This window comes from Cryptomeria japonica, chromosome 6 (genome assembly GCF_030272615.1).
Source record: "Cryptomeria japonica chromosome 6, Sugi_1.0, whole genome shotgun sequence".
Classification (NCBI taxonomy): Eukaryota; Viridiplantae; Streptophyta; class Pinopsida; order Cupressales; family Cupressaceae; genus Cryptomeria; species Cryptomeria japonica.
In genome coordinates, this window is record NC_081410.1 from 138343146 (window position 1) to 138355113 (window position 11968).

Here is an 11968-nt window from a genome sequence, read left to right on the forward strand (position 1 = left end):
TCACATCACAAAAGATAATCCACATCACACTTGACCTTGGTCCCTCCATATGGAGTAAGATCAACTTCATTGGTTAAGTACATTTGGGTTTACCAAGAGACCTCCATAATTTCCATTGGCCAAGATTTTTTTGCACAATTAATCACACCCATGTTAGTACATTCATGATATAGTCAAATCAACTATTGACCAACATAACATATAAATATTCATCATTCTTGAAATAACTAAATTTTAATTTTCTTTAATCATAATGCACATCATTAGTGCATCCCCATCTTCATAGCGCATGTGCATCTTTATAATCTATAAATAACATATACATATTTCCATTTATTATCATAATGCTAGTTTTGCTCCAATAATCTCAATTTATATATGGTAGTATATATATTTATAACCTTAAAATTCAATGAAAATTTTACTTAGACATTCCTTTTCAAAATCATTGGAAAATTGAACCTCTTTCAAATTCTAGTTGGAATAACATATAATTGATACAATTTCAAATACATGCTCATGATACAATCATCGAGTGAAAATAATGTAACCAATTCCTATTAAATCATCTTCAACATGTACAATTAAATCATTTACATTCATTCAACATTCATTTGATTAAATCAATAAGTAATAATGAACCCACCAAAGAGTAACTTCAGTCATAGAAAGGCTATGCCTTGTAGAGTTCCCATCTCCTTGGATTATACTTCCTCTTGTAAGTCACTGAGGTTCGGGGTTAAACTCATATAACACACAAAACATTGATGAAGACAATAAGATTCATTTACCATAAGTTGCAAGTACATTAAAGAGAAATTTTCCTCTACAAGATGAACAACCATAAGTATTACAAAATAAGTCTTGTGATCAATATTTTATCCATCAAAGTACAACAGCTAAATTTACCCACATAACTTCTCGATTATTAGAATATATATATATATATATATATATATATATACTTTTCCCCTTTTCTATTAAACATTTAGCAATAGCCACCACTATTATGATATCATATCAGAACACTTCCCAAAGGAAACATTTGAATTAATTTAATTTGTTGAAAATCTCCATCACAAGTAGTTATTCCACATCACTTTAACTTAGAATGAACATATATATCTAGAATGACTCTACACAAATAAAATCACAAGGCTCACACAATAGGAATTATGAAGATGAACAATCTCTAGCATCACTAAGTCACCATCTACTATATCATTGCACATTATGTAATCTAAAATGATAGCATTTATAGAATAACTAATGTAAATATTGGAAGAGCCAATGAAATAGAATAAATGTGCAAAACAGAAAAACAAGAATAAAACAAAGAAGACACAACGCACAAATTTATAGTAGTTCACCGAATTTGCTACATTCACTTTCTCAGCAGGGGAAATCTCTTTATTGATAGCATTGTCTTTGTATAGATTTGTTACAGCCTCATAAGGCTCGTCCATTACATATTAATAACATTTGTCACTCAATTAAGAGGCTTTCAAATAAGAAGTGAAGAGTCAGAAATGAATAGCCACAACCGTTGGGCTTCATATCCCAACAACTAAAAGCCCATATAAAAGCAAACTAACTTTCAAGGTTCCTCATGAATCAAAAATTAAAAACAACATATACAAACATATGCAAAATAAGTTATAACCAATAACAATAGATAGGCATTGATGGTATAACTACAAAGCCCACCTAGGCACTTGCAATATAACTAAAAACAACATATATGCACTTCTTCTAGTATAATGACTACATTTGCATCTTATATAACATAAAGGAATATATAGCATAACAAAAAATGACATAGTGACTACAATATTTAATTACATCTAGAACATATAGACATACACAATATACAATAAATTTTGGTAAAGTGGTATAATATGTGGAAGAATATTCAATTATTAATTTTCTACTACTACCTCCTCTTTTTACACCACTACCACCAACTAAATATAGTACAAGAGACAAAACATACAACAAAATATCATAACAAATTGACGATGGAGTCAAATGAGATAAATGAATGGATTCAGTGGATGTTATGCCTATTTGAATTAATAGTATTAATAACAAGTGATTGATAAAGTTGAATGCGTATTTGGTATGAAACCTTAAATTTATGTCCTTTAATGTGTATTCATGAGCCTTACACCATCAATTGTTGCTTGTAGGCTTTGGAAAGATTTTTGTACCATAAATTTGAGAGTTGATTAATTTGATCGAATGCTTGTATGGTCATAATTGTTTATTTGTTGTCCTCTTGTTTTGACAACTCTATTGGTGAGTTTTACACCTTGGAGTGTGTTGTATTAGGTATTAAAGGAGGAAGTGACAAATAGTTGAGCATTTGAGTTTGATTGATGAGGCACATGGCCATGTTTTTTGTTTAAAGAAGATTTTATATCTTTAAAACCATGATATGATATGGATCATATCTAATTGTATGATGACGCAATTGAACATGGTTTTTGTAGACAAAGTAGTTTGTTTTCTAATCCACAAAACTTTATTATGTATGATCATAGCATATGTAGGTGAGACTATTAATCATAACATATTCAACTTATTCTCAAAAAGTACTTAAACGTAGACCAAACAATGTACACAATATATTTATTTTATTATTAACTTTTATTTGTTCCAAAATGATGGTGATCATTAAAGTCTTACAAGGTAGACAAGATACGATTTGCATCTGACACAAATGATACACAATCCATGTAGCAAAGATATGCAATCTTTCATATAATATATTGTGTTGGTTAATTTGATCGAATGCTTGTATGGTCACATGTTAAAATCCTTTAGGTGTAAGATTCTAGTAAACTCATATGCCCATTGTCGAACCCTCCTCCACTATACATCCCTCTCAAAAACGAGGTCACAAGTTTAAATCCCACAGGGGTAAGATACGCCTTGTTTGTAGCACAATTAGGTGCCTCCTGCAAGGAGTACGTGATAGTCCCATATTACTATAAACCATTTTTTAACCAGTGTCCTTAGGGGAGATGGATTCTTCTACAGTTCGCAATATCAGGTAGTCTTTTATGGTTAAAAAAAGGTTTATAGTAATATGGGACTATCACGTACTCCTTGCAAGAGGCACCTAACGGTGCTTCAAACGAGGTGCATATATTTGACCCCTACTGGATTTGAACTTGTGACCTCTTTTTTGAGAGAAATGGATAGTGGAGGGACGCAACGAATCTCCACACAAAACAACACTCTGTACAGTTTCTAAAATCCGCAAAACACAACATATTTCCACAAAAATTTTAGTAGCCAAATCTGCATGAACTACATCCTCATGACTATAAAATCACAAAAAATAAGACAAAAAAACACAGTGATTTGTAGATGTGAAAGTTTTTATACAGTGCCATTTTATGTGGAGATTAGCCACTGACCTCCCCTAATGTCCCTCCCACAAACTACTTTGCCCAATAGAAATGAAGTCTTCTATTATACTCTACTCTATTCCCCACCAAGTAAAAAGAGTTCCATTTGAGCAATTGCAAGTCACTTAATGGCTGGGTGCACTGGATTATTAAGTGGTGGGCATGCTTTCTCCAGCATAGAAATCGCTCATTTCTTGTCATGTCGTAGTTGTTTTCCACGAAAACATCGCTGGACCTTCAATGCTCACCACTCTCTGTCAGAAAGGACAGCCTTATCTTTTGCCGTGGTGAACGTTCTCATCTTCGTACACAATCCCACAAGCTAAATATTCACTTACGGCACGTCGGTAACAGAGAGTACGGCCTCACAGACAACAGACAAATACTTATAACCTTACCTTAATCCATTACGGATGCACTGCCACACAAAAAGAAGGTTTTAGCCCATTGCAAAGTACTATAAACCCTGTGATGCGAAGAAATTAATGGAGGAAGGCTTATGGCAGGTTCCTGGAAGGATAATAATGGAGGATATAAGTGGTGAAGAACACAGACATGCAGATTCAAAGAAGCCCAACTTGGGATTTCCTCTTGGGACGGCTTTTGTTCTTTTGATTGTTTTGGGCTTCAGTGCTCTGTTTTCTATTTGCTACCACTGGGAAAAGATTAGAAGCTTCCATAGCCGCCATGCAAGTCACAGTTTTTCTGCTACATCCTCTCAGCAACTTCAGCCTAATCCGCCATTACAGATCGATGATGATTCGACGTCAAATCTTGAAGTTCACCAGGTATTAAGTTGGGTGTTTTTTTTTTCATCTGAATATTTTTTCTATATTCTTTTTGATGATAGATTGTTGAGCGTAATTTGAAATGTTGATTTAAAAAAAATATTATTTTTTAAAAAATATTTGTACATGTTCTATTTGAACTGTGAAAAACACATGTCTATTGACTGAAAATGAAATGGTTGTTTAAACAACAGTTGCAGAGCCTGCCTGTACTGATGCCTGGAGATGAGATGCCCAAGTTCATTGCCTGGCCCTCCCCTTATGTTTCTCCAGCCCTGCTTCAATCAAATGATGATCTACAGACATAGAGTAGTGTATTTCAATGAGTTTTGTCAATGCTTCCTGGGATCTAACTCAATTTCAAGCTCACCCACATGGCTTTGATCTTGTTTCCACCATGAATACAGTTTGCCCATCAACTGGATTTCAATCATGTGGGTTCAATGGAGAAATAACTTAACGACATTAAGTTTAATGATGTTAAATTTCTATAGCCGATTTCAAGATTAGACTATGTATTAGTTTTTCATCAACATTTCAGATCATATTCACATTCTGTGATCCATCATCAGAATGATACTAGAAAACTAAGAATATGAAATGATAAGTTGCCACAGTCTATACTAATGAATATTGAAAGTTTTTGGATTTGATTGTGTATCTTTTTGTTTTAAAAATTTCTCATGTAATTTAATTTTTTTATATAAAACTAATGAGATGACCTGTTACATTGGCAAGTTTATTTGACTACATAAGATTTTATTATGAATAATTGAAAGAAAGTTGTTAATAACAATCACTAGATCAAATAATCTATGAGATTAACATGAACCAATCACATTATTAAACACAAAAATTCAAATAAACAGACTGCCTACATGATGCAGATTTGATCTTCCCTTTCATTTAAATCTTAGATCTTCTACTGTAAATAATCTACAATTTTCATTACTGGCAATTCAAAACTATTTTGATACTGTGTATCAATGTCTGCCATCTCTTTCTCTGGCACTTTAAAGAGTTTTAGTGAGCCTGTTTTTAGTGATTTAGGTAGTATATTACGAGCTGTTTTCCAAACTCACAGTATACATGTCATGTGTGCTGTTTTACATTAATCATACACAGAAATGTAAGGGATTGCAGCTTGCATGGAACAATCAGAAATTACAGCCCCAGTATTTTCATTAATGAGAAACATATAAAATTATTATTTAATTAAGTTAATTTTAACTCAAAAAATTTCAGATTATGTCAATAGTTTTAACAATATTTTAGATCACATTATATAATCTATTGGTAGGATGAGATATCAAGAGAAGAAAAAATGATGACGGATTATAAAATATGATCTAAAATACTACAAAAAATATATATATATATTGAAAATTGAAAATTATTATTAAATATTTTTTGAGAGATTATTTCGATATTAAGCTAATATCATGAACTGAAATAATTTTAAAGTTCGATGAAACAGTCATAATAGATGTGATGCGTCTATGCTGGCTCCAAAATGGCAGTACAGATAGACTAATATGCTGTTAGTCGTGCGTTTTACACCGTCGATTTTGTAATAAATGATTGCGATTGACTAACACATCACTATCACACTGTATGAAATGTTTGTTTTGGAACCAGAATAGCTTCAGCCTAATAGATATGTGTGAAACTAGACCACTAAAACTACAATATTGTTGTACAATTGCATCTAGAAGCATTCTTAATGACAAACAGTTCATTAAATTATCTTATATTAAAAGGATAATTAATATGAGCTCTTTCAAAGCATGAAAGTGAGTGAAATGCAACTAAAGAAAAAAGATAAAATGTAGAATTAACGCTATAGAAGACTGTGATGCCAACCGCCATTGAAGTGAGGATCAGAACATTATTATTTTCAAGATTAGAATTATTGAGCTTCTTGGGCATCAAGGTATTTTTTAACAAATCATTTTGTAATCCACGTACTGTACTTTTTTTCCTCATCTTTAACAGAGTGGATCTGAAATTTGAGAAACTGATTAAATACACATTTTTATTTTTATTAGTAATAAATATCAAATATTTTTTGTTAAATCAAAAGGTTGTAATTTAGTTGGTGAGGGTAGGTGATGGTATGTTTTATGATTACGTCATTCATTAAGATTTAATAAGATATGTTGATCTTGCAGCTTTGGTAGAATAGATAGGGGAGAAGGTCTTATAGTGGAGTACTCTAATTTCGCATCTCCCAAAATCTTATGCGAGTATTTCAAATCACCTTAAGCTTTGAACTACAATTTACTTGTCAAGTCTACTAGGAGAAGAGCACCATTACCATAACGGTTTACTCCTTGCACACCCAACCCCCAAATACCTAACTTTAAAAATAAATAAATAAATAAAAACTCATTAATAAATTACACATGTACCAATAGCAGCTCATTTTTTAGCTTTTTTGACCATAATTGGTCCATTTGTGCACTTTTATTGGTACCCATAGCACACGACTACTGGGGCATTTGTGTTATGAAAAATACCTAAAATATTCCTTTATTCCAATATCAAATATTACATTTGATATGCATTTTATAAAGTGGTGGAGACGGGAGAAAGCAGTTAAATAGTTGAACAGTGCAGAAACTCTCTAACTGTCTATCCTAATCAATGTAATACATTTACTAACAATGTAATACATTATACTAACAATCCCCCCCTATTACGTTGTTCTTTATAAATGTTTATCCAGAACCCCCCCCCTTAAGCCTTACATAATAAAAATTGCTGATTACAAAATATATATAGACACATTTTGTGAAAAAATTATTATAAGAAACAAATTATGAATCAAATTTAGCTCCATCAAGTTGTCTAGTAACCCTCGAAAAGGTGTAGCTTCATATCTGATTTCCCAAATTATTCAGCAACAATCCATACTAAGCCCTCCAACCACATGGCTTCATCAAGTTCCCTGATAACCCTCGGAAGGGTATAATTCTTGAACACAACCTCGAGTACTACTGGACAACCATCCATATTGAGCTTTACACCAAACCCCTTACCCGTCTCCAAAAAAAAACTTCACCATTTTCACAAGCACATAAACATATGCACAACTTCAGATACTCATTGCATATTCACAGGCGTTTAGGGAGACCGCTCTGATACCAATTGTTATGAAAAATACATAAAATATTCCTTTATTCCAATATCAAATATTACATTTGATATGCATTTTATAAAGTGGTGGAGACCGCAGAAAGCAGTTAAATAGGTTAACTATGCAGAAACTACCTCTCTAATTGTACTTCTTGACCCTTGTGTGCATAACAGATCCCACAGCGTGCATTGTTACTATCCAGAAGCCAAAACAATAGCTAAAAAAATCATCAAAATCCGATGTACCGTTTAGAATCTGTGGGTCAAAGTTAGCTATAATGGCTACCACTACGCTTCCTCTAATTATAAATTTTGGTTTCGAGGTCACATGCTCAAATATGATGTGACATCAACATGTTTTTTGGTCGAGGTGTCCAAGATGGTCCCCCCAAAAATAAACGGATAGTTGTACACTAAGTCATATTTACTTGATAGATTGATACCGCATCCCATAATTGATTTTTCTAAAAATTTAAAAAAATCTTCTTTGAAACAAATATTAACATGACCATTTAATGTTGTCGCCAAATTTTTTTTGTAATTTTCAGGCCTGCCCGACAAGAAAAGTGGCAAAATAAATAGAAAAGTTGTTTCGTACTTAAATCGTGCACCATATCAAATTAGAAAGAGCCATACATTTGTACATGTAGTAAGGCTAAATGCTAAACTTTTCCGTGTACGATCTGTGTGTGCATAAAAACAAATTGTGCAGAAATTTTACGGCGCAATAAATTTCATGGTAATTCATCTGCATTTTACTTATATCACCTACCAGCTACCACTGAAAGTTCAGAGTCAATATTTTCGAGGTAATTTTATTACCATTTTTTTTAGTGTGCTTAAATATTTTGTGGCTGTAATTCACTGCTTATCAAGGCCATGGGTTTTCTTGTACTAGTCAATTATTACTCTTGTCTTTATATTCATTGTTTATAATTTATTATTAATCATTATTGTGACTAGTTATTATTATATTATGTATTAATAATTAATTAATTTTAATTATGTCGGATGTGTTTTTATATGAATTCAATTTACTAATTTCTCCGTCCATGTTTCTATAGTCATTGGATTTGTTTCAATAATAAATTTTTAAATTGATATTAAATATTGTAAATTATTATGTATATCTTTGATCAATTGACAAAAACCTTGCACACAAAACAAAAATCTTAAATTTTCTATTAAATTAAAAAATAGTTTCTATATTCATATTAAAATTGGATCATTTCAAAAATAAGTTTCTGAATTGATTTTAAAATATAATCATGGTTTAAATCATATCTGTGTGTGTGTGTGTGTGTGTGTGTGTGTGTGATAAAATGATATACACAAAAAAAATTACACAAAATTAAAAATCTTAAATTTATTATTAAATTGAAAATAATTCTCTAATATTAAAAGTATTTTTAATATTTTAAAATGAAAAACATTTATAATCTCATCTTTGGAAAAATTTAACAAATATATAAATTAAAATATTATATTATATTTACTTATAATTTTTAATTTTTTTTACTAATAATTTCATCTATAATATTATATTTACAAAATTATATATAAACTAGCAATTGCATTTCGGTGTGCAATGGGTATATTGTAGAGGTGTTGATTAGGGAAAATTTTGGTCCATTTTTTGCATAAATTTGTATAGTACATGAGGTCAATTGGTAGGCCATGATGTTGATTATGCAACAAAGGTCTCAACAAAGAAGTGGAAGCTTAAGATTAGACAAGTACCCACTTACAAGGATCCAATGATTACTGAAACAAAACCTTTGAATCGAGAAGATAATCATGTTTCATTACCAACAGACTCATGTTATGTTTGCAATAGGGTGAGAGTGAGAGAGAGGTTGAGATAGGGCTAAAAATAGGGATATATAGAGGGGAAAGAGTGAGAGAGATGGGTAAAGAGACAAAGATAGAGAGGAAGATATAGATATAGATAAGGGTTGAAGATAGAGATGTAGAATGAGGAGAGGAAGATGAAGAGAGAGAGAGAGAGAGAGAGAGAGAGAGAGAGAGAGAGAGAGAGAGAGAGAGAGAGAGAGAGAGAGAGAGAAAGTGATAAGGAGAGATAGATATAGAGAGGAAAAGAGATATTGATATAGAGGTTTAAAAAGAGGGAGAGATGGATGGATAGAGGGAGGCATGTCTAGATATATAAGGGGAGAGAGGAAGATAGAGGTAGAGATGAAGATAGAGCGAGAGAGGATGAGGAAAAAATAGATAGAGAGATAGAGATGTGGAGAGGGAAAGATAAAGATAGAATGATGTGTGTGTGTGTGTGTGTGTGTGTGTGTGTGTGTGTGTGTGTGTGTGTGTGTGTGTGTGTGTGTGTGTGTGTGTGAGTGAGAGAGAGAGAGAGAGAGAGAGAGAGAGAGAGAGGAAATGATAAATAGAGAGGGATAGATATAGTGGTAGAAAGAGATAGAGATAGAGGGATAGAAAAAAAAAGTGATAAGGAGAGATAGATATAGAGAGGAAAAGAGATATTGATATAGAGGTCTAAAAAGAGGGAGAGATGGATGGATAGAGGGAGGCATGTCTAGATATATAAGGGGAGAGAGGAAGATAGAGGTAGAGATGAAGATAGAGCGAGAGAGGATGAGGAAAAAATAGATAGAGAGATAGAGATGTGGAGAGGGAAAGATAAAGATAGAATGATATGTGATAGAGAGGAACAGACAGAGAGGAAGAGATAGAGATATCTATAAAGGAATTAGGAGAGATAGTGAGAGATAAATATAGAGTGTAATATGTTAGACAGTTATGATACTGGGAGAAAACCGAGAGGGGGAGTGAATCAGTTTTTTCACAAGTATAACAGTTAATACAGATTATAAACTTTATATCAGAGCGCACAATGAAAGATAAAGCATGAAAGCACAGTATACACAACACCAATATTTTTATGTGAAAAACCCAGTAAAAGGAAAAACCACGGTGGGAAACCCTACCCACAATCAGATAGTACTTCTACAACAATATGTGAAATAATTACAATGTGGATTGCACTTGCAATCAGGCCGACCACCTAGAGTTCACTGCTCATCACAAAATAGAAGTCTCACTTACTTACAAAAGCATCAGACTACAATCTGAAAAGAATGAACTGTGAAAGTAGCATCTCCTAATGCTTGATACAGTTCCGATTAAGCACAAATGTCTACCCTACAACACCAAAAAACCTTTACAATCTTCTGCTGAATGATATATCATTGTTCACACATAAACCTTTCTCTGATAATGCAAACATAACCATCGATCCCATACCATACCAAAATTACATGAATAAGTCACCTATAAATACAGATCATCAACCTTATTGATAAGGTCAGCTAAACCCTAAACCCACAAACTCATAATTACAAAAATTACATCACACGATATCACCAGACCAATATTATGATTTACATTACATAGCACAAACCTAATTTGAATACCCAAACAATTACATCCACCGGAAACCATGCTAAGACCAATCTCCAACATGTTTCACCAACCGGTAGAAACCGTCAGTACAATAACACATAATATTTAACCAGATCCAAATAGAACCACCATATCAGCACGCCAGCCAATGCGAAGCCACCAAAAAATTAGGACATGATCATGAAGCACCTTCAGTACATTAGAAACCATTTCCATAAGCTGGACCAAAATCACCTAACCAAATCATCAAATATTGCTAACCGGTAGAGCTAACCGGTACCAGGAAATACCAACCAGGAACATAAGCAATAGCTTGTGGAGCACCAAATCATGAACCAACTGAATATGACAAGCATGTAGCCATCCTGACTAACCATAAAAAACCAAATCCAAGGATCTGATCATACTGGATCAGAATCGTAGCCAAAACCAAGACAAACACCAAGTCTAATCGGGATAGCAGAACCATATCCAACTAGGATACAATGTTGACATCAATGACAACACTTAACCAAATCCAGCATATTGCCAACAATCTCCCCCTTTGGCATTGATGGCGTCACTAAATGTGAAAAACATCCAAGTGCCAAGGAATGCCAACAATCTCCCAAAGACTGATCTGAAATATATATCCCCCTTAGATTAACAGATAAACACATGAACATCATCTCCCCCAAGGATTAATTGTTTTTCACATGAACACCATCTCCCCCTTTGATATCAATGACAAAGGATGGATACCAAACCAAAAAGAAAAAATGAACCAAACAGCTGACTACTCCCCCTGAGCAATAGCATCATCTCATCAACCCGGATCAAAAAGTATGTCTGATAGGCTCACCGGATTGATGCATTCTTGCATCTCTAAGCCTCTTTCGAAGGGGTGGTGACCCCCAATGGATCTTTGAGATATTCAAAAGTATCTTTAGGCAATGACTTTGTTAGAATATCTGCAATCTGTTCCTTAGTAGGCACATAAACCAATCTGACTTCCTTTGCTTCAACCTTTTCCTTCAAGAAATTATACCTTATAAAAATGTGTTTTAAATTTGGAATGATATGCCAGATTCTTTGATATATCAATAGCAACAGTATTATCACAGTGACTAACAATAGGCTCATCATAACTTACCCTTATATCTTTCAACATATGTTTCATCCATAAAATCTAAGTACAGTTAGTTGCAG

At 33.0% G+C, this 11968-nt stretch overlaps 1 protein-coding gene across 1 annotated transcript; it reads left to right on the plus strand.

Moving 5' to 3' along the window:
• Window positions 1-3631: 3631 nt before the first annotated feature.
• Window positions 3632-4813, plus strand: LOC131061585 (uncharacterized protein At5g65660). Its single transcript, XM_057995347.2, has 2 exons — window positions 3632-4204; window positions 4399-4813. Exons 1-2 carry the CDS (start codon window positions 3902-3904, stop codon window positions 4510-4512), a joined length of 417 nt encoding a protein of 138 aa, XP_057851330.1. The 5' UTR covers window positions 3632-3901; the 3' UTR covers window positions 4513-4813.
• The last annotated feature ends 7155 nt before the right edge of the window (window positions 4814-11968 follow it).

What these genes read in the sequence shown, in the direction of transcription:
- LOC131061585 (XM_057995347.2), top strand. Translation starts at nt 3,902, where the DNA reads ATGGAGGAAGGCTTATGGCAGGTTCCTGGAAGGATAATAATGGAGGAT. An exon ending in CAAATCTTGAAGTTCACCAG is followed by an intron (nt 4,205 to 4,398) that starts GTATTAAGTTGG and finishes TTTAAACAACAG; the next exon opens with TTGCAGAGCCTGCCTGTACT.